At 39.7% G+C, this 24,734-nt stretch overlaps 1 protein-coding gene across 1 annotated transcript in view; it reads right to left on the bottom strand.

Annotated features, from left to right (window-relative positions):
• Positions 1-24,734, bottom strand: part of CDH8 (cadherin 8) — a 390,981-nt gene that overhangs the window by 150,863 nt on the left and 215,384 nt on the right. The window contains exons 5-7 of the mRNA XM_043898638.1: positions 9,903-10,070; positions 6,245-6,432; positions 2,309-2,562 (exon numbers count right to left, since the gene is read on the bottom strand). Of these exons, the coding sequence (XP_043754573.1) occupies positions 2,309-2,562; positions 6,245-6,432; positions 9,903-10,070 (610 nt within the window). The remainder of the gene's footprint in view (positions 1-2,308; positions 2,563-6,244; positions 6,433-9,902; positions 10,071-24,734) is intronic.

A 24,734-nucleotide genomic window follows, 5' to 3' on the forward strand; every position in this document is an offset into this window, starting at 1 on the left:
CCAGTGTCATCAAATGGCGCTTCATCTGTCCATCTCTTCCTGGGAACACGGCCCCAAGCCCCCTTTAGTTTGCCTGGAAATGAAATTCTTCCAAATTGGGCAGTTGTTGCTAAGCAGCCTCAAGCTTCTCATACACCTGCCTTTTATGCCAGTGACAGTAATAAAAAACAATAGCAAAAGCTGTAACAATCAATGATTGTTACAATGATAATAGTCACTGGAGTCCCTGTGAACTGGAATGATTATAAAAATATCCATTTTACATAAGCAAAAAGATTAAAAACCTGGGGAGCTTCTGAACCTAGATTTTTACCATTTCTGTCCATTTGAGGTTAGTATCACTTCAGTACCAAAAGTTCCTCAAACTGCATCTCTAGCTGATGAAGAACATGTCTCACACAGGAAGTTTGTTCCTGCTGGTACTACAGATTGCATGTCTGGAGTGTACCCGGGACTCCCCTGATATCTGAACCCCCACTTTCCCCGAGGGTCCTCAGCTCGGCTTGCTCCTGGCCCCCTATGGGGTCTTTGCTGACAGGAGCAGAAATCTTGACCGACCAAGTGCTAAGCTGGCCCATGGCTGGTCTCCCGGTTGGTTCAATCTTGTTTACCCTTGTCATTATTCTGCCTCTTATGCTTAAAGATGTGAAGGAAGTGGTAACTGCTCTGTTCTGTGTTCCTTCAGGAGAAAAGGGGTAACAGCTGAAAACGGGGCAGATTCATTTACTCAACAAGTATCATTGCCTCTATTTATACTAGAATTGCAGCATAAAGTGATGTCACAACTTCACCGTATAGTCAAAAAATGGACATCCATGTAAACTTATTTTTCTAGATTCTTTCTTCCCTTGTATCCACTTCTTGTCCCTTTTAGAGGTACAGTTCTCTTAGCAAATAGGGAAGATTCTGTGTGCCTACAGCATGTTGAGTTCCTTTAGAACAGAGAATAGGCAACTGACCACTCCTCAATTCCCCACATGGAGTTTTACCTTCTTAGAGGCTGCTCTTTTGAAGGAAGCATTTTTTTTGGTATCCTTATGAGATACACTCTCATTCTGAATTTCAAAATGGCTTGTGCTAAAAACAACTTTTCTGGATCTGAAAAGAATTATTTTTTGCCCAGACACAAATTATTTGGGGCACTGACTACTCCAATGTGTTTTACCTCCAGCCTCAGAGTTTCAGCACCCTCAAGAGTATTGGGAGTTTAATACAGGAACAAGAATTGAATAAATATAGCTTTCAGAATGCCATTTGTCTATCTAGAGTTTCTCTGAAAAAAGTAATTAGAAAAATATCTGCCCTAAGTCCCCGTAATTTAGAAACTGAATGACTTGCATATAAGCTGACATCTAACTCATAAATTAACTGGACACTTCTTTAAAATTATTCTTCTATTTAGTTTTCTCTCTCTTTTTCAACAAACATTTCTCAGAAAATATTTGAAATCCACACTCAAACACATCATTAACCAACACTTCACCCTTGGAGACCAGTGGACAAGTTATAGATTTTCAGTGTTCTTTCGGAAGAAAGCTATTTAGCTTGAGCATCTGCACCGTCATTTGGGTGACTGGCAAAAGAAAAGATGTACACAGTTCAACAACAACAAAAAAAAACCCAGAACTGAGCCTCATTTCTAAAAAAAGAAGAAAAACCTTAATAAAGGGTTATATTTCTCATCTTGGAAAAATTTTTGAGCAGGAAAAGTATAAACAAAGGGTACTTTTGAAATAGCAGAGAAAGGTTTTTATCTAAAAGGCATCCATGTGGATATGCTGACCGATCAGAAATGCCCATCAAGTGATAAAAAGATAATTTCAAACCCAAATACAGAAATAAGATGGGGGTCTCTTAATACTCCAAGACAATGACCTCATGCCTCTAAATTTTTATACATAATCCATGTGATTGTCAAATGAGAAAGAAAAAAAATAGCAATACTTTTCTGATGCTAGGAAAAAAATGCACAACAAGCAAAAACAATGTAATATAAAGGATCCACCCAAATTCACTGCAAAATACATGTTGATCTGGCCTTTTCACCGTGCTCTCTGAAAGCCAAACAGCTTTCTTCATCTCAGCATTTCTGGCTCTGAGCATTATATATAGCTCTTTCCAGGTGTGTGAGCACATGTGTGTGCAACACACCCATAGACACAAGCATGGTGCATGTTGACTAAAATCCCTTGGCCATGTGAGCGGTGCCTCAAAGGCAGCCACACGGACCGCATACTTAACTACATTTTGTACTGATTTGCTTGTCACACGTCGTACACAGTGAATCTTCCTTTTAAAAGAGAAATACCTTATTGGACTGGAAGTGATGTCGGGGTCACGAGCGGTCACCTGCCCAATCACGGAGTTGAGAGCAGCGTTTTCATGCACTTCCAGGAGGTAAGTCGGTGAAGAGAAGACGGGAGGCTCATCAGCGTCTTCGACGACAATTTTGACCGTCGCCGTGTCTTTAAAGGGCCCCCTGCCGCTGAAACGCGGGTCAACGTGGACATTGGCCGCCTCTACCTTCAGTGTATAGGATTTTTTGGTCTCAAAATCCAGAGGCTGTTAAGAAATGACAAAGATGAATGTTTCTCACTAATGACCACAGCCGCGAGAACAAATGTGTGTAACACTGATGGATGATTGTTATGTGCATTTAAGCCCATTTGTGAGTCTTAATGGGATCACTCTCCTATCCCCCATATTCAACCTGTAAATTTTACAGGCATTTATTGATATCTGTTTATTATACAAGCTCAGTGAATCTAATCTCCTACTGTTCTGTTTTGTTTTGCTCATTTCACTTGGAATTCACAAAATATTCACAGTCATGAATAGTGCCGTCAAAATTTCACTTCAGAGTCATAATAAAATTTTACTAGTGATGGCGTGACCTGCATACCAATCAGTCAGTTAATCGGGCCTCTGCTGGTCGGAGATAAGGCAGCATCGAACACAATCTCTATCTGGGAAGAATATTTTTATCATTTCGGCAACAGTGTGTGAAATGTAAAGAACGAGAAATAATCATTGTTTAGTCCATGGAGACATTATAAAGCACAATTTAGCACTAATCCCAACAAAGAGTGTTTTCTTATTTCACTTCCAGAGCATCACTGCTTTGCTGATCATGGCTAAAATGAAGTTTATTCTCTTTTAGGGCATTCTTAGAAGGTCTCTATTATGAGTTCCGTGCTGTGAAGCCGGTGGGCATATAAAGATGTATGCAGATACATATCTACCTGTATTTATATTTAAGGGAAGGAAGAGGGAGACAGGTAGATATATAGATAGCTAGGACTTACCATGTCTGCTACGAACCACTTAAAAGCAATGCGAAATTACCTCATTGAACCATTACTGAAAATATTTCTGACCTATTAATTCTTCCTGCCTTAAAAGCCCCAAAGACTTAATGATCTAAGTAAATAGAGGAAGGTAACAGAACACAGTCCCCTTAAACAACCCAAAGCCCATCTGCGTCAGAATCCTCGCTGTCCAATTCTCTCAGCAGGGCAGAATACTTCAGATGTCAAGGATGTATTTCTGTCAAGGTTCAAGAAGATAATTTAGGCTTGCATTGCAATTTCTTATAAGAAATTGAACTTTACATCTGCAATGCAAATTAAAAAAAAAAAAGCAGCAGCAGACTGAACACAAGCCCGCATTACCAAACTTTCAGAACTCTCCTAAAGCTTAAATATATATATATATTTTTTTCTTAGCTCAAAATTTTGTGTTGATTTTTATATTTGATTTTCTTCTAATTGGACTGAACTTTTCTTGAGAGATATTTTCTAATCAAGCAGATACTCAATCCTGTCTATTCTGAAATTTCTAAGCACATATATATATATATATATATACCCATGAATACACAATTCAACATCAGCATTTTCACAATTTTCCAACAGCCCCAACTGTAACAATTATGTAATTTCAAGTTCTTCACAAATGCCATTGAATATAGCAGTTTATGCTCTGCTAAACTCTTAGCCCAACCTGAACACATCTTGGTGTCCTTAGGACTTTATCAGACCAAAAAGAAGGTCCATGCATTGTAGGAAAATGACTCCCTACATCATTTTCCAGAGTAAAATGCACATGTATCTTGGTGTTGAGATGTGTAGAATATGTTTCCAAGTTTATGAATAGTGGTGAATAAAAATACAGCAAACGGCTAATTGCTTCAGTTTATAAAAGCACCTTATGGTTACAAAGAATAGCAGTTAATAATAACAATAAAAATGACATTAGGAATCATTAACCAAGGAAAATGTGGCCCTGGGTTACTCAATAATTGACTCAAGTATAATTATACTGTACTGTATTTCAAACATGAGTTTTTAAATACTTTGCAACTTTTACTACTGAGCTCCATCCAGGTCAAAACGAAGCATTGCTCAGCAGAGTTAAAATATATGCAACCAATTTTTTCCTCAAAACTGATTTTGTATTTTAGAGTATATCCAGAAAATTCCAGGTTCTCATTGTCAAGACCTCCCCGATGGGGGATTTCAAGAGCAGGACCATGGGGAGCAGATCCCTGTGTAACATGGGAGAGAGAGTCAGATAGTAAGCTCAGAGTCCTGGCAATATATTGCTGATCAAGACAGAGGGCAGAGCTATTGGCTCCCAACAGTGTGACCGATCATATGCAAATCTGTTTTAAAATTAGTTTCTACTACTTCACAACAAACATGCAGTACAATGTTGAGCAAAATACTCATTATGAGGATAAAGGGGCATTTTCCTTTGCAAATACCCATGTCCGTAAAATATTGAACTGTGCGCTACACATTTTTTTAAATAAACTTGTCATGAGAAATAAATATGGAAAATGTACAGAATTTTTCACATTTACCATATGTACATACACACATACAAATGGTTGTGAGCAAAGGCAACCACAGATTGCCATATATTCTTTGTACTATTTATGGAGATATTTCTCTTTTTTTTTTTTACTTTCTTCTAGTGTTTTATTTTTTTTTCCCTTTATTTATTTATTTATTTATTTTTTCAGTGGGTTTTGTCATACATTGATATGAATCAGCCATAGCATGCATGCTAAGTCGCTTCAGTCCTGTCTGACTCTTTGAGACCCTATGAATGTAGCCCATGAGGCTCCTCTGTCCATGTGATTCTCCAGGCAAGAATACTGGAGTGGGTTGCCATGCCCTCCTCCAGGGGATCTTCCCAACCCAGGGATCAAACCCGTGTCTCTTACATCTCCTACACTGGCAGGCGGGTTCTTTACCACTAACACCATCTGAGAAGTCCAGCCCCACAGCCAGGAACAAACCAAAGCTGAGCTTCACTGACCTCATTGCTTGGACATTTGATTGCAACTTGGAGTATCTTATGTTAGGGGGGTGGGCCCTGTCCTTTCAGGGCCAGAACAAGCCAGAATAACAGGCTGACTAGTTTGTCTGTCTTTGAGTTTCCCTAAAAGCAGAGACTGCCATGAAGACCTAGGAACCTTCAATGCATGTTTTAGAACTATTCCAGGAAGCAGGAATACAGAAATTGGGGGGGGGGGGGTTCCTATAGAAAAGGCATTGAATTTGCCACCTCTGTGGGCTAATGAGGATTCCCCCCACCCCCGACTGAAAAACCTCTGAGGAGCCACAGACAACTGCCTCAGGATAATTTCTTCCAAGGAAACTGCCCACAAGTCTTTGTCCTTCATTGCTTGAAGGCTGCCTTCGGTGTTCACTTTCCTACATAGCTGGAGGCTCTGGACAAGGACTGAGCAAGTTCCTGCATCTTATGGAAAAACACTGAGGCACAGACAGGAGAGAAATGATGGATGAGATGGCAGGCTAGCACCAGCATGGTCACTGCTTACTGAGCTTTAGCTGAAATATAAAGTAGGGCCAAGAGATAAGATGTGAGAAGAGGACTCTTACTTTTTCTTCTTATTTCTTCCAACATTATTTATCATTCATTCATTTGACCATGCCTGGTCTTGGTTGTGGCACATGGCGTGTGGGTTGTGGCATGTAGGATCTAGTTTCCTGACCAGGGATCTAACCTGGGCTCCCTGCATTAGGAGCATGGAATCGTAGCCACGAGACCACCAAAGAGGTCCAAGGACTCCTACTTTTTCATAGTAAAGAAGGCAAACCTCCTTCCCTTCTGAGGTTACATCAGGAAGTGCACCCAACTCCACCATCTTCAATGTTCACGTTTCAAAGAGGTATTAATAGTTTGAAGATGAGCAAAACCTTCCTGAGCTTACCTTTCTCAGTCTTATAATGCCATCCTGGGCCTGGGCATCGGAAGTGATCTCAAAGAGTGCTGTTCCATCTCCATCAATGATGTCATACGACGACTGTGCGTTTTCACCGATATCCTGATCATTGGCCTTCACCCTTCCTATGGCAGTGCCAAGAACCACATCTTCTGGTACTGAGAAGTGATACAGACCTTCGGAAAGAGGAGACACCCTGAGCGCTGCGTCAGTTCCATTCATTCACTCATTTAGCAGATACTTACTGGGCACCTTTCTTGTTCGAGGTACCTGTGTACAGATGTGACCAATACAGTGATGGGAAAGGCAAAAACACCCTTTTCCCTGTGGGACATACAGCCTTTTAAATGTGTCAGAGACAAATAGTTCCCAGAAAAAGCAGTGATCTCTCTTTGAAACTCTTCTGAGTTATGGGACTTACTCAACCAGATGTTTACCAAGTACATATTTGGAGCGGAGTTATATCAGGATATTAGTGAGTCTGTGTGAATGCTCTTTCCCATTTGCTGTATAATCACATCAGCTGCCCTTGGGGATGTTCATTGTTGCCCAACATAAAATATTAAGCTAATTTCGGCACAGATAGATGCAATGTGTAACACACTGAAAGTCACTTTTGAAGTTACCTTTTTATTTACAGACTTGTAGACCATTTCTGATAAAATCCAATTACCAAGCTTCTGCTATGCCCTGCAGCAAGCTGTTCAGACACATGAAACACTCTTCTTGTTACTAAAGTCCTCCTTGCTCTGAAGACCAAAAATCCTACCTTCAACACTCTCTAGGCAAAAAATACAATTACAGTGTGTATGCCTTCTCCTAGGGGGAGGCAGGACAATGTGTCTAATTAGTGATATCAGTCCCTTTTTTATTCAGATCACTCTGGCTCTTGCACAGGTACCACTGGCTTTCATTGGTGTAGGGGAGGCTGCTGGTACCCCAAGCCCTAACCTCTGGTCATTACCACTTCAGTCACTCTTGTCCTGCAGCCAACAGCCAACTTCTGAGGGTTTCCTTTGGCCTTCAGAACCGATTATGCCCATTGCCTGTCAGGCTAGAACTTGCAGAAAATTAATACCCCTCAGAGACTCACACAACTTACTATATAAAATCCCTGGCTCCATCACCTCTCTGGCAGGATAATCTTAAGCTTGTCCTTTCCTTTTGTGTATTTACAGGGAGCCAGGGTATCCCCAAGGGGATGAAGCTCCAGTTTCTCCAGTGGAAGCTGGCTTGAGAATACACAGCATTGGCTCTCTAGCCTCCTCTTCCTCACATTCTCACTTCCGAACTGGCCTTTCTTGGGATCATCTCCAAGGTAAACCACTTATAATCAAATTCCTGTCTCAGTGCCTGTTTCTGGGGAATCCAAATCCAGACAAGCAGGAAGTTGTAGTCCCCATGTAATGAGAACAAGGGGAAATAAACATTCAATGGACCATAAACCCGAAAGGAAAAATTAAATCTAGAGAACATTACCTGAGTCTAGTTTGAACTCAATCATTGAGTCCCTTGGATAAACTAAGGCCTCACTGTACCCAGTATAAAAGGATAACTTCATATGATGGGGAAATTTTTCTAATGGCAGTAGCATGCTTTTATCTAATGATGGAATAAAAATGCCTCTTAAAATTATAATATTATGGGACTAGGGAACAAAACAGTTTTTTCATAAGGTAGGCACCAAAAACCATCATGTCAAGCACAAGTCTCCCACTCCCCCCATAATCAGTAATGATTCCATTTCCTTCCAACTTTATATTTCAGGTAAGGTCTTGTGATGATTCCTCGACGTGTGCTTATTAGGTAAATATGACAGCAAGGAGCCTCACCTTACTGCGAGCCCTGCACCAGGAAGCTTCGAGAAATCAAATCAGTGAAACGTTTCATTATCCACTGTTATTCTTCCTACTCTCATCATCCCTTTCAGTGTGATCATAGTTAATCATTATTACTTCTAAGAGAGGAAACACTTTTGAAACTCATAGGCTACTGCTCAATTGAAACAATAATTTTCTGAGAAAGAGGAGTTGCATGCTGGTGTATTAACTATAATGGCAACTGAAAAGAGAATAAAAGAATTCGGGGAAAGATGCAAGAGACAGTGTTTTTAATTTCCATCATTTCGGCTTAAAAGGGTTGCATTGTTGTCTGATTTATGAATGGCCAGATGTGGAAATTCTCAAATGCTTAATGAAATGCAGTATTTCCTGTTCTTTCTACCTTGGCATTTTTGCAGAGAAATTTTCCCAAAGCACCTCAAATGTGTCATTTCTATGCCCCATCTCTGTCTCTCCCTCTCCTTCTCCCTCCTCTGGCTTTTCTCTCTCTCTTCAAAAACTGTGGTTTTCCTAAAGTATTTCCTATCCCAGCAAAGAGCACCAGCAGGCAGCTGATCTCTCATGTCAGGAAGAGGGTTGCATCCTCAACTGAAAGTGCAGCCTACCCTTAGATTGCTGTTACCATTAGCCCTCAAACATCTATCACTTCTCTCCATTCCCACACGATCGACCCTGCTTGCCAGGGCTTTCATCACCTTTTATGTGAATGATTTCTAGCATCCTTTACCTGGCTGCAGTGTGGAAAAGACCCTGGAAGAAGGCCAGATTCCATTTTCTCTGATTTCCTTAAAATCAAATCCTATTATTCAACCTACAACTTACAATATTTTAATGACTTCCTAGCGATATTAGGATAAAGATCATGGTACTTAAAAGGGTCAACAGATCCAAGGATGACTGGCTCCCTGCTTAACCTAGCTCTCCAGACTGTGCTCCGGCTGTGGTGGAGATTTTTCAGTTCTCATTCGGGGCCGCACACCCTTCTTCACAGGACTTCTGGGCATCCATTTCCTCCAGTTGCAATGTCCATCCTCCTTTTCATGGTTTCACCTTGTTCCAGCTAATTCCTACTTATCATTCATTTCTCTCAATTGAAGACTCCCCCTGTCAGAAAGCCCTTCCTCAATCATCTCTCTAATAGCTGATCCCTTGCCAAAATGCACAGAAGGAAAGGTTTCTGTGAGAGTATGGAAAAGTTGGCAAATAATGATCGCCTTCCTGATTCACTGATGGTGGCTGCCTCGATTGCCGTTGAGAGGTTTAGGGGGCCGAGCACAGTTCTCACAGGGACTGGGAGAGTCGGTGAACATTGATGTCCCGCCAGCCACTGGAAGGAGGAGTGTATATTTTGCAGCAAGTGTACTGTATATCTGCCTTCTCCACCTCAGGCTCTAGAGATTTATTTTCTTTTATAGAACAAGTGGGACTATTGATAGAGCAATACCTGAGGTGCGTTTCAATCATTCTCTCCACTTTTCTTCACGGGACATACCCTGGACTAGAGAAATAAGCACAAATCTTTGCAGCCAGGCTTGTTGGTTCTAATACTCAGCTGTGATATTTACTTTATGTTTAATATTCAAAAATGTTCTTATACATGCTTTGAAATCTGTAAAGTGAGGATACATCTAGTACCCAAATGATAGGAGCGTGGGTAGATTCCTATATACGTGGATTTACTCTACCTTGCACATCACAGGCACTCACTGATTGCTATCAGTTTTTCAAATCACTGAAAATTAGACTATCGATGCAAATGAAAACATCATAGAGAGATGCTCACGCAGCACGGGGAACTCACTTACTCTGGGCAAACTTTGGAGGGTTGTCGTTCACGTCAGTGAGGGTCACTGTAAGCGTTGTGGTGCCAGACAGGCCCCCCGAGTGTCCCCCCATGTCTTTGGCTTGGATGACGACCAGGTACTCCTCCTTGGCTTCTCTGTCCATATTGGGAAGGGCAGTTTTTATAATTGCTGAGGGGAAGAAGATGGGAGAATGACTTTCAGACAGCTCATTCAAAACTGAATGTGTGAATCACACACACACACATGCACACACTCACGCACACTATACAGAAACACATGCATATACATCAGATCCCCACTCAGATAATTTTCTGTTTTCTTTTGACATTTAGCTGGTGTGCATCTCTGATGCCAACACTGAGAAAGACTGTAGTCATAGACATTAGTGGATTACTTACAAAAGTACATTTTACAAGGTATAAAAAAAGAACTTATAAAAATGTACATTAGAAAGTAAGTTGAATGGCATACTCTTGCCTACCAAATTAAAGTATAAATCATAACATAGCTTCATCACCCAGGAAAACCCTGGAAGTGAAAGAATCCTTCAATTTATCACAGACTCCAATTCCCCTACAAGAGAAGTAAATACACAAATAGCTGGAAGGCTCCGAGGTCAAAGATAAATTATTCTAAGGCTCACAAATACATCAGAGAGATGAAAGAAATAAATGCATTATGAGAATCAACTCAGATGAATAAAATGCCAATCAGAATTAATATATGCAAGTGTCTAAGTCCAGGCATTGTTCAACTACATTTATATTTTAATTGTTTAGTTACATCATGACTATTGTAAAAGTAATAAATGTTTTATAGAAACAGGAAGATAGAGAAAATAGAAAAGGGGGTAAACACAAAATCATGTAAATAATGTAGTATCAGTTCTAAAATGTGAAGTGTTTTTTTCTGATTTATTTTCAGAGTTTTATCTTTCTGCTTCTCAGTATATTTCACTAGTCATTTAATATTCTTGTTAAAGATTCAAAGATCAGTGTAGGTACTCCTGAAGGTATTTTGAAAAATCTTTATTTTGCCTTCTTCCTACCCTCATACCTCTTTCCATAGATAAACATTGCTAGCATTTTGATATGTATATTTTCACATATATATGCATACAAATGTGCAAATGTACATATGAACATTCAACCACAAATGTGATCACAGTATAGTCATTGTTCTGAGGCTTTCTTTTTTCACACAATGGATATTTTTGAGATCTTGTCAATGGTTAGAGGCTCAACTCATTACTTCTCACAGCTGTATAATTCTCCATTAATTAATGTACAACGAGTAACGCAGGCATTCCCATATTAATGGATATTGCTATTTTTCTGTGTCCTGCTTTTTTACTTAACTCGGTCATAAGATTCCCTGCACCATATTGCTAAAGGCCCATGATAAAAATGTTTGTGACTAGCTAGCTCAGAATATTCCTGATGAGTTAATGAGTTATCTCTCAGGACCAAGTGAAAAAAAAAATCTCTGAATTAAAGACAATTTGCCTCTCACTTCTAACCTCAGGGACATCATACATGTTCAATTCAAGGTAAGGATGTCTAAAGTTGTAATTCTGTTTTTCTGGACTCATATGCTCTAATTAAATTATCTATCTGTAAAAGGTTTGCAAGAAGTTCAAGTCCCTGAATCATTCAAGTAGCAGCTGAGGAACGAGAGTGTCCAGGGAAATCTAATCCATTCAGGCAATGAGCAGGCTCTGAGAAAAGATGTGAGTTCTTCTGCACTTTATTTGACCTTGAAACCACCTTTATATCAGAGTCTCCCATTTAGGGAGCACTCAACTGGACAGCCCTGCCTATTTGGAAATATGGATAGTAACATAATGATACCTTCAGTATGAAAATTCGTTTCAGGACTTGACCATATCTTAATATATTAATAATTCAATAAGTCATATGCTTATGTTTATAAACAAAAACTGAAAGGAGAAAAATTAGAAATACAGCAACCATTCCAATTTGGATCACTGTGAGGCATTCCTGAGGGGAAAATAAACATCTAGGCAAAAGACAGTAAGAACAACAATAAGGAAACCTTATCATTAACCTGAGAAGATGCCAATGTGGCTACTCTGCTATGGATGCATATTTTCATGACTCAGAATATCCTGAGTCTGGGCCCAATTCCAGTAAGAAGGATTATAAAATGGTTTTACTCCCATGGTATTTACAGGAGTAACTTGTAGCTTGTAAAGTGTAGCTTGTAAAGGTACCATCACAGTTTAAGGTCATCATGAATTAAAGCCAGCCACTGGACTTTGGAATGTGATGTATAGTTTCCACTCATCAGAGAAAAGGGATATAACTCCTCAAGGAAGACAGCCACTTTTTTCAAAGAAGTTGACGGGCTGAGGTCTACACATGAATCCTCTCAGGTTACTCCAGTGAAAGAATTTTTACAACTCACTCAGAGACAGAAGATTGGTGTGTATTATTCCCATCATTTAAAAAAATATATCATTGGAGTATAAATTTTAAAGAAACTGTGATGTCTCTCAGACACCTGGAATTAAAATAGTTTTGATGCTCAGTTGATATTAGCATACCTAGGTCAGTGTCTTTGAGTTGCATCAGAATGTGAGTGAAGCATCATGATGGATGGCCTTGTTTTAATGGGACAAGAAGGGTTCCCTGGGTCTCCACTTATTACAGAAATGTTGATGTCCTCCACCATCAAAGTATACAGCTTCATACTATCTATGATGCACATCTATTGACAAGTTAGAGGTCCCTTATAAATGCTCTCTCCTATTGAAGTGAAGCAAGTTCGGTTTCTCACATTACCCTCACACTTACTAGCTTTGTGACCATGAAAAATTTAGTAAACTCCTGGGATCACCTGTCCTGTTAAATGGAACAATCAGCTTTCCATTAAGGGGATTCTAAGACTATGAGAGATGAATCATGAAAGTTCTTGTCACACAGTAGTTTCCCGTCACCCTTTGGCTTCCTAATCAGAATTTATTCCTTTAATGAATTTTTATTGGAGTATAATTCTTTCAAAATGTTGTGTTAGTTTCTGCTGTGCAACAAAGTGACTCAGCTACACACATACGCACATCTCCTCTCTTTGGGATTTCATTCCCATTAAGTCATCACAGAGCATTGAATAGAGTTCCCTGTGCTACACATTAGGTCCTCACGAGTCAGTCATGTCTGGACCCAGAGACTGTCAAACAGAGTGAAGTCAAAAAGAGAAAAACAAACATCATATATTAGCCCATATATATGGAATCTAGGAAAAAAAGGTATAGATGGTGATTGCAGCCATGAAATTAAAAGATGCTTACTCCTTGGAAGGAAAGTTATGACAAACCTAGACAGCATATTAAAAAGCAGAGACATTACTTTGCCAACAAAGGTCCGTCTAGTCAAGGCTATGGTTTTTCCAGTCAGTGGTCATGTATGGATGGGAGAGTTGGACTGCGAAGAAAGCTGAGCACTGAAAAATTGATGCTTTTGAACTGTGGTGTTGGAGAAGACTCTTGAGAGTCCCTTGGACTGCAAGGAGATCTAACCAGTCCATCCTAAAGGAGATCAGTCCTGGCTGTTCATTGGAAGGACTGATGCTGAAGCTAAAACTCCAATACTTTGGCCACCTCATGCAAAGAGTTACTCATTGGAAAAGACCCTGATGCTGGGAGGGATTGGGGGCAGGAGGTGAAGGGGGCAACAGAGGATGAGATGGCTGGATGGCATCACCAACTCAATGGACATGAGTTGGGTAAGCTGTGAGAGTTGGTGATGGACAGGGAGGCCTGGAGTGCTGCAATTCACGGGGTCGCAAAGAGTCGGACACGACTGAGCGATTGAAATGAACTGAATGTGAAGCAGAAATAGAGACATATATGTAGAGAACAAATGAATGGACACAGCAGGGAGGAAGAAGGGGGATGAATTGGGAGATTGGGGTTAACATATACGCACCAAACAACATCTATTTAAAGCTTTTCTGGATAGTGGTTAGCATGCTGAACATTCCCCAGCTACTCTTCTAGATGCACTCTCCAGCACTGTCCACCTGTTCTTGGCGTGGGAGAGTGACCACTATGGAGTGGATGCACGCACTTGCTGGCTTCGTGTTGGACTCCACCAACATACATTACCCAAGGAGACATGAGACTGGAGAAGGGTGAGGTTCTAGATCACCCAGTACCTCAATCACATGCTTGGGCATCTACAGTTCTTATCTTGGGATGTTGTTAGAGCAGAACTCTAGTGTTCACGAGCAGCTTCCTTCCCTCAACCCTTCAGATCTAGGAATGTTTTAGCACTTCTTCTGCTGGCCTTGGGGGCCTCCCTACCCCTTGATAGCTCTCAATCAGACCTCACTTTACTCAGTACTTCCCTCATTCAACTCTCCTGAATCACCCTACTCATACCAGGCCCTAACAAATATGGTTAAGATACTGTCCTTTAGCTGAGTGCCAAACAAGTTTCCACCATGTCATTCTTACAGACATCTACAGGCCAAGAGTATGTCAGTGTAATTACAAATTGCCATCCGAAGGACTGCTCCTTGAGACAGCTGTTTGTTTCCTTATCTGTAACATGAGAACAGCTATTCAGTGAAGTGAGTTGCTTACCATGACCCATCTGGGAGGCCACACACCTGGGAGTTTTCACACCTTCTTTTCTTGTACGACATTGGGAGCGGATTTCTTGATGCGTTAAGGTAAGCAGGGAGTGTCTCCAGTGTCCTTAGGGCCTGCCACACACCTAATTGGCTTCAGTACAAACAGTGTAATGAACAGGTTTTGTTTTGCCTGAGCCTACTGCCTCCAGTCTCAACCTTATGACTAGCAGCAACTCATTAGAAAATCCAAGACAGAATTTCTGGAACATTTCTCCTGCTACTTTGTGGCCATAAAGACACAAGGAGAAGAAAAACCACAAGTGTCCTTGGTCCTCCTACTTTTCTCCTTGTGTTAGGTCATATCTACACATGTTACTTAATTTTTTCTATTCGTATTCAAAAGTCAGATCATTCCAGGTGCATAGATACAGCAAGATGTTAAAGGAAAAAAATACCTTCTACAATAGAAGCTTACAAACTGTCTTAAATGTTTGTTCCTTCTACTATTGCTCCCCTGAACTGTTTGCTTTGGTGCATATATTCTCCCAAGTATTAGTAGCTTTAAGCTGTTTCTTTTGTGGACAAGAGAGAGGACTTCTATACTTTAAAAATTGCTTGGTATTAACTATCACCAGGGTCTTCCCTGGTGGTCCAGTGACTAAGACTCCCCACTCCCATTGGAGGGAGGCCCAAGTTCAATCTCTGGTAAGGGGACCAGATCCCTCCTGCCTCAGTTAAGAGTTTGCAAGCTGCAACTAAAGATCCCACATGCCACAACTAAGACTCAGCACAACCAAATAAATAAACAAATAAGGTAAATAAATATTTTGTAAAAATCAACAAACACAGAACAAAAAAGTATAGTCATAAGTGATTTTTCCTCTCCCATTTGAGAAGTCAGAAATTTGGAACTGTGAAGAATAAAAATGACTACAGTTCAGTTCATGTTCAACTATTTGCAACCCCATGGACTGCAGCACACCAGGCTTCCCTATCCATCACCAACTCCTGGAGCTTGCTCAAACTCATGTCTATTGAGTAAGAGATGAAATCCAACCATCTCATCCTCTGTCATCCCCTTCTCCTCCTGTCTTCAATCTTTCCCAACATCAGGATCTTTTCCAAAGAGTCAGTTCTTCACATTAGGTGGCCAAAATATTGGAGCTTCAATTTTATCCCCAGTCTTTCCAATGAATATTCAGGACTGATTTCCTTTAGGATGGACTGGCTTGATCTTCTTGCAGTCCAAGGGACTCTCAACAGTCTTCTCCAACACCACAGCTCAAAAACATCAATTCTTTGGCACTCAGCTTTCTTTATAGTCCAACTCTCACATCCATACATGACTACTGGAAAAAACACAGCTTTGACTAGATGGACTTTGTCAGCAAAGTAATGTCTCTGCTTTTTAATATGTTGTCTAGGTTGGTCATAGCTTTTCTTCCAAGGAGCAAGCGTCTTTTAATTTCATGGCTGCAGTCACTATCTGCAGTGATTTTGAAGCCCAAGAAAATAGTCTCTCACTGTTTCCATTGTTTCCCCATCCATTTGCCATGAAGTGATGGGACTGGATGCCATGATCTTAGTTTTCTGAATGTTGGGTTTTAAGTCAGCTTTTTCACTCTCCTCTTTCACTTTCAAGAGGCGCTTTAGTTCTTCTTCACTTTCTGCCATAAGGGTGGTGTCCTCTGCGTATCTGAGGTTATTGATATTTCTCCTGGCAATCTTGATTCCAGCTTGTGCTTCATCCAGCCTGGCATTTCGCATGATGTACTGGGCATATAAGTTAAATAAGCAGTGTGACAATATACAGCTTTGATGTACTCCTTTCCCAATTTGGAACCAGTCTGTTGTTCCATGTCCAGTTCTAACTGTTGCTTCTTGACCAGCATACAGATTTCCCAGGATACAGATAAGGTAGTCTGGTATTACCCTCTCTTGAAGAATTTTCCACAGTTTGTTGTGATCTACACAGTCAAAAGCTTTGGCATAATCAATAAAGCAGAAATAGATGTCTTCCAGAATTCTCTTGCTTTTTCTATGATCCAACACATGTTGGCAATTTGATCTCTGGTTCCTCCTCTGCCTTTTCTAAATCCAGCTTGAACATCTGGAAATTCACAATTCACATACTGTTGAAGCCTGGCTTGGAGAATTTTTAGCATTACTTTGCTATCATGTGAGATGAGTGCAATTGGGTGGTAGAACATTCTTTGGCATTGCCCTTCTTTGGGATTGGAATGAAAACTGACATTTTTCAGTCTTGTGGCCACTGCTGGCTACAATCCTCAATTAATTAAATGGCATTTTTATCCATTTTCAACTGTGATTGTTAAGAAGGCAGAGAAGAGATCCCTTTTTGCCAAAATTTAAATACCTTTTGATGGTACTCATGTTAAATTCCTTCCATTCACCCAAGGAATAGATTGTGTTCCTCTTTTTCAAAGTAGTGATCAAGCAAAAGTAGTGTCTATGTCTCCCCATGTACTTCCACTCCTGCATGCTCAGTGCCCAGTGATGTGTTCAGAAGCTTAAATACTATGCTTAAACTTCCATTACACCAAATTGGCAGCAAATTAGAGTTTGCAATTAATTTGTTTTTTTTTTTTTTTGGCAAGTAGTATGTTTTCTTCAGTAGTATACTTTCTGCTTCACATTGTTAGTAAAACTCTTTAATGTAAGCATTTGGTAAGCAACTCCACAAAGAAAATCAATTTAGTTGTTCTAAGCATGGTAATTTCAGCATATGACTTGGAGTTGATACAATACAAACGGTTAAAACTTTTGTCTTTGCCTTTTGTAAATTTCCAGCTGAGGCATAGCTCTAGGGTTTAGACTTAGATGCCTTGACTCGTTACCCTTGGGAAAAATCACAGAACTTCCTGGAAAACATTTTCTTCCCCTTGAAAATGGGAGGCTCTGACATTCGGAGTAGAATGATCTGCATCTGATACCCTGGCCTGCTGGACGCTTGATCACATTAACTGCAAAATTGACTCAGAAACAGGAATGCTAACACTTACATTCTACAAGTGCTTCCCTGGAACTCCATTTTGAAAATCTAATCTCATCAGAAAATTCAATTAATGAGACTAGTCCATTCTCTGTGAATTGAATTCAACGGAGATTTTGAACCTGGCCCTGGGAGTGGGAATGGGAAGATACAAGATTGGAGGTGAACAGTGGCAGGAGGATTAACGTGGAAAAGAGGGAATCATCTTGTTCTGAAGCTGGCATTCACGACCCTACTGTGAATAGACTGATGTGCTTGATTTTTTCGTATTTAAAAGAGGTAGTTTTTATCTTAACTCTATTCAATCAAACAGAGATTTCCCTAGTGCGGGAAGAAGTTGAAGAATTTAAATCCTTGCCTGGCCTAAGTTCTTCCTAAGTACTAAACAGCTGTTCCTTATGGTCTCATCATTCAGGGAGTACTTCTGATTAGAATTCAGTCATCTCAAAAATTTAAAACTTGAGTCTTTTTTTTTTCCTTTCCATTGTCTTTGGTGTTATCATTTGAGAAGCATTTTGTACCCGTCACGAAGATTTCTTTTTATAATTTCTGTGATATCACCAGATTGAGAGGCTTCATGAGAAAGGCACGGAGATGCTGATTAACTCCTTTGTCATTTTGAAGGCTGATTACTGTAATTCACTCTTTGCGGGTCTCCCAGATTGTGCTGCTCAAAGATTGCAGTTGATATAAAATGCTGTGCTAAACTCCCATTTGAATAAGACTTGTTGAACACATTATCCTAGTTATGAAACCACTAGCTTTGTTATTCCCCATAACTCTTGCCAATATAATGTGCAATTATCATCTTACGAGCTGTGAAAAAGTGCCTTTCAATTATGAGGTTAAGTGGGACAAATTCATCAGGGATCAATTCTTTTTTCAGGGGGGTCATACACCGCACCCATACTTTCTGCTCCCCATGGAATCTGTACCACATGCTGCCAGTTTTGAGGGGTGAAGGGTATACAACCAGAGACCCTTCAGTAGATGCCCATCCTATCATAGAACAGTAGCTTTGATACAATAACTTCAGTAACGCCAAACTTGCACAGATACACCACAAAAAAGAAAGTAAGACATTAGAAAAGTGTTTATCCTTTATGAGGGACTTCAACGAGGGACTTTCCTGGTGGCTTCCCTGGTGCCTCAGATGGTAAAGCGTCTGCCTGCAATGCCGGAGACCTGGGTTCGATCCCTGGGTTGGGAAGATCCCCTGGAGAAGGAAATAGCAACCCACTCCAGTACTCTTGCCTGGAAAATCCCATGGACGGAGGAGCTGTGTAGGCTACAGTCCATGGGGTTGCAAGGAGTCAGACACGACAGAGAGACTTCACTTTCACTTATCCTCTATACACCTCAGAAAAACCTGCATTTACCTCTCCTTGTGACCAATAACTTATGAATTAGACAGGTGATAGACTTATAGGCAGATCGATAGATATGTAGATAGAATGGTCTGGATTTGGAGAAATGATTTCTCACATATTTCTGGTGCTTCTGCAAAATATAATAGAAAGCTAATGGGTTTAATGTGTCAGGAATCAAAAGCTTGCTTAGACATTTTGACCTGGTATTTTTTAAAACTAAAAATATATTCCAAGGAAATTATATATTCCCTTTCTTCTAACTCCTCAAGTTTTTAGATTAAGATGTTCACTTTTATGTATAATATTTTTAAATAGGCAAGTGATTTAAATATGTAATAATGGGAAATAGTAACTTAGTGGTTCAGATGGTTGAGATCAAATGCATAAAATATTAAGCAGGTATTGTAAAAAATTCTGTAGCAATACAAAACACTTCTAACAATTTTCAAATTTTATTTAAAAAAATAAAGTATGCCATGATTATTCTTGTACTTATATAAGTGCTTATAACAATTTGGCAAAGAATATAAATGAAGGTAACTTCATGTGTTTTGTGAAGGAATTGGAGGTTCACCCCCAAACTTCCCAGCACTCTGTCATACAAAGTAGAGGACTGTGTCTGTTAGACAATAGGCTCTGGGATTATATAGATGAAAATTTATTTCACTAGGAGGATTACCAGCCATGTGATTTTGGGCAGGTCACTGAAATTTCCTTCAGCTCATCAATCTCATGTGTAAAATGTTATTAATTACCAAATAAGAGTTTAGGTTGATATTATTATAAAGAGGTAAAATGTCAAATGTTTTACTTTATACAATAGACATAGATCTATAGATACAGACACATAGAGATATATGTAAATATATATTTTAATAAATGCATACATATGCATGAATATGTAGATATATATACCTATATACACTCAGAGGTATGCATATTCATATATATATCATATTACATTTTATAAATATACACATATACATGCATATGTATGTAAGTAAAATTTAGATATTAATTCAATGGTAATAATAAAGTAAACTTGTTATTTTAAAGATTAGAAACAAAGGTTATATTCAGCTGTGGTATTAGAACATCTCTCACCAACTTCAAAATGGTAGTGCCTCCATAGTAACTTTCATGTAACAAACACAAATTATATTTTTTTGCAAAGACGCCTGTACAAGATTTGCACCCAAATTCATTTTGACAAATATTACAACTTTACAAATATTAATAATTGTCATGTATCTGTGACCGGAGATGTTGAGAAACAGTTATAAGTTTACAGAACCACTAAATCGAGGAGGAGAATATCAAGATTCAAACCCAAGTCTTGTTGCCTTCAGGGTTCAAGGGAGACTCAAGGGCTATTCTGAACCTTGCCAAGAGTCACTTAATGTGGTGCTGGTTTGCCAGAGGAAGGGCATAGCACCTCCTGAACACAGCGAGGTGGGTGATATTTTGCAAATTAAATAAGCCAGGAGTTCTCATAATTTCTTTAGATCTGTACCCATTTCATAATTGACATTGTTATTTATTAGTATAAATTTGCAATGCACTGTTCTAATATTTCAGATAATCCCATGATGATTCAAAAATGTGATGCTGATGAGCTGTGTATATTAGGAATACTTTGAGATTTGAATTAGTTAAGGATGAATTCATGAAAAAATTCTTTTGATCTATATGCCTTATCAACAATGCTTTGGTTTTTCTATGGCTTTTCTATTTGTGAAGTTGCATTGTTATTTACTTCTCCTGGGAAATGGACAGCTATGGCAGCTAAATTTTCCTACAGTAATCCATAGGAAAACTTAGTTCACTTGCCAGAATTATAAGATGTATTAGCACATAAATGTTAGGGATTTGAATGTGGTCCAGCAGCTAGGAAGGTCATGGGCAAGGTCACAGAGTGTGGCTGAGCCAGGATCCAAATCTGGGCCTCTAGAATCTTAATTATGAATTACTAATAATACACTCTCCCTTGAAAGAAAATAATTAAAAGTCTCCATATAGTGCTAGTAAGTCACTTATCTATCAGTCTCCTCCTATGCAAGCATAGCATCTTAACATGAGTCTGTTTAACAGACATAGCTTCTTCCATATAGATTTTATATATTAACCTCTACAGTACACAACCCTTCCCATTTGTGTTTGTAAACTGTTCTAGAGAACAGTGGACTTGAAAGCCTTAAATCAGACTATTGAAAATCATTCCAGTATCTCAATGTATACAAATTGCTTCCTTACATGTGCATCTCCCGTCTTATAATGCAGCATATTCTTTTACTAAAGAACCACAACTTTAAAACTTCCCCGCTATGTGGATCACAGCCATGCCTCTCTCCATATCCATATGGAATAACATATGAAACAGTTGTTAGTGAATTAACAATGATAGCCCATCTCTATATTTTTATATACAGTGTACATACTGAGTTTAGTGTATGGACTGTCACTTCTGTAGCTCCCGGATTCCCCTATTAAATAGTTCTCACAAACCACCGTTTATAACATCAACACACTGGCTAGCCAAAAACTGATGCTACTTAAAATGCCAATTCTGAGTTACACTGAAATCCTTGCAATTATTCCGATTCAGAATTAAGGTGAAATTTCTTTTTCCCTAAATGAAAACACTTTCAGGGACTCCTCAATCAAGTGAAATTATTTCTGTGAAGAACATGATGGCACTATTCTTTCCTTAAGCCATAATTCCAATAACTAATTATATGTATAATAAGTATGGGTGGTTTAAAAAAGCAAAGTGAAAGTCGCTAAAAAATTGGATGCTTTCTCTTAGCAATTCAGAACTTAAGCAGACAAGAATGGCAGGGTTGTTGAGGGGATAAAGCACAGGCTCTGTAGTTGCCTATTGAGAAATGGAGCCAAAATTGAAACCTGAGTCTAAAGTTAAGAAACTATTTTCAAGTCATAGAACCTCAGTCTCCTCATCCAAATAACAGGGACAGTAGCATCACCTGAGGTTATATGAAATAGCACCTAGCATTGTTCACAGAGAAAAACAGATACTCAAAACAAATTTTAACTGAATTGATAATACCCCCCAAAGCTAAAGTGGTCCCCATGTCTCTAATGCCTCAGAGGAATTCTCTGACCCCAGATGTCAAGCAGATACAGCATGTCATATTAATACATACAGTCTGCTGACACGGACAAGTAGAACACAGTGTTTTAAGAGCCCAGGATTTGATATGGGATACTGGGTGTTTTTCCTGATCCTTTCAATTCCAGGTGTTATAAATAATCTGGGTAACTTTTTAACGTCGTTGAGCCCCTGTTTTTTCCTCCATTACCTAGAGATAGTACTTACTCATAGGTTTTTGGGTTCATAAAATGATTATTAAGGAAGATAATGCATCTAAAATATTTAACCATCAATAAAATGTTAATTAGCTGATGGCTACTACTACTGCTATAACTGGGCTTCCCTTGTGGCTCAGCTGGTAAAGAATCCATCTGCAATGCATGAGACCTGGGTTCGAGCCCTGGGTTGGGAAGATCCCCTGGAGAAGGGAAAAGCTACACACTCCAGTATTCTGACCTAGAGAATTCCATGGACTGTATAGTCTATGGGGTCACAAAGAGTCGGACATGAATGAGCAACATTCACTTTCACTGCTGTAATTATCACATTCTACATTATTGCTGGGTGATTGTGAAGATCAATCAGCGTAAAAATACTACTACTCCAGATCTGATTGAGTCTCCTTTGTGCCACACCCTACACAGGTGCAAAGTCTATGTGCATAAAAGGTGCTTAGTGTAATGACTGGCAAAGAGTAAATATTTACCTGTATAGGTATTACAATTATTATCACCATCACCTTATCTTTATTTTTCTTAACCACCCAACTAGGTAACTATTGCAGTTCCTGCTAAAAGATGAAAACACATGAACTTTTGTGATCTTATTAAGTTATTTATATTCTATGAGCTTCAGCATGGTTGAGATGGTCACAGACCTGATTTTTCTTTCCTGTTACATCAATTTTTTTCTCCTACACTTTGGAGGATCTGTGTGTATGCTAAGTCGCTAAGTTGTGTCTGACTCTTTGCGATCCCATGGTCCATAGCCTGCCAGACTCCTTTGTTCATGGGATTCTCCAGACAGGACTATTGCAGTGGGCTGCCATGCCCTTCTCCTGGGCATCTTCCTGACCCAGGGATCAAACTCCCATCTTTTACATCTCCTGCATTGGCAGGTGGGTTCTTCACTGCTAGGCCCACCTTGGAGGGTCTAGATAATCACTAACCACTGACTGACTTCAGAGTACTCTGCGTGGTAAGTTTGCCTGTTAGCATCAAATAATAATTGTCACTCTTCCTCTTTAAGTAAACTCTAACCCAGAGGTACTAAACCAACTCAGCAACCTCCCTCAGGGGACTTCTAGGAACTCACTAACCCTGATTCGCAGTATCTATAAAAATACAGAAAATAAGCCAGACACTGGTGATGTGATTGCCATTGCTAATGAAATTTTTCAAATTAGCCAAATCCTAAAACTCAAAGAAATGTTGGGCTAATAAACCCATACTTTTGCCCCACGCATCACTGTATGTTCAGTGACAGAGGATCACTGTATATGTGGATTTCTACATGTAGGATTTCTGTTTGTATGAATGAAGAAGGTTCCCACTCACATAGCAGGTTTCAGAGACATGGGGTATCAGTTTGCTTCCATTGCTTTAATACAGGGAGGAGGGGCCAACAGCCAGGAGAAAACTTTGGCCAGGAAGGGGAGGGTCCTCCTTTAATTATAATAGCTGCCATGGTCATCAAACGTGTGCTGAGAACTTATCCCAGCTGCTCTCAAAGTAACAATCAGGAATTTGAATGGGCTCAAAAGAAATATTCTAGGGTTTCCTACTGAAAGGGAGCAAGACTCCATAGTCCTTGCCTCCCCATGTCCACTGCCTGCCTTTTGCCTGAAACTTAATCAAAGAACATGTTTAATCAGAGAATTGAGAACATGCAGAAAAAAAGGACAACAGGCAAAAGAGACAAAATAATAATAATAATAGACTCAGTAAGCACAGTCAGGAACCTTTAGTTCTTTCTCAAGCGTTATAGGTAATACTCTGAGCCATATCCTGTGAGCTGCCTTATAGACACTAAAACACCAGGCGGAAGAAGTTAACTACACCATGACCTGACTGTACCCACGACATGCACTGCCACAATTCTGAGAACTGGCCTCAGAGAAGTGGAAACAAACCCACCCTGAACCAAAGATTAACTGTACCTAAGACAATCAAGATGACACTGGTCAGACCACCAGTGACCAATTTGAAGATGGCTTTCAGAGCTGTCTGTGCTGTTTCTGCATGTGGTCACTCACACACACACACACACACACACACACACCACCTTCTGTCTATAAAAGCTCTGGCCCCACTGGTTGTCACCGCAGGGACTTGACCTTTGTACAGATGTCCACCCTCCTCCCCCAGTTGCTGGCATCTGAAACAAATCAAACTTTCCTTTCCATCAGTCTAGCCTGTTTATCGGCTTTGGGGCAGCAAGCAGCCAGACCCCACCTTTCGGTAACACTACCTCTGTGTTGGATGCTTGTGTTGCATTTTCTTTGTCAGACAAAGAGCTTCATAAAACATTGACATGTGCAAAAGTAAAAACATTTCCAAGTCCTGAGAGGAGCCACATAATAAAATCACTCCACACCCTGCCAAGTTGATTCAGTAAAATTTAAGGGGCATTGATCTTGCAACTAACTAACCGTGGAAAATCTACTCACGACTCCTTTTGTGCCTTTCAACCCAATGCCCTCCTTGACCCCTTTGTTACATTCCCCAAGTCCTGTTTTTGAA

The sequence above is a fragment of the Cervus elaphus genome, chromosome 4, assembly GCF_910594005.1.
Source record: "Cervus elaphus chromosome 4, mCerEla1.1, whole genome shotgun sequence".
Lineage (NCBI taxonomy): Eukaryota > Metazoa > Chordata > Mammalia > Artiodactyla > Cervidae > Cervus > Cervus elaphus.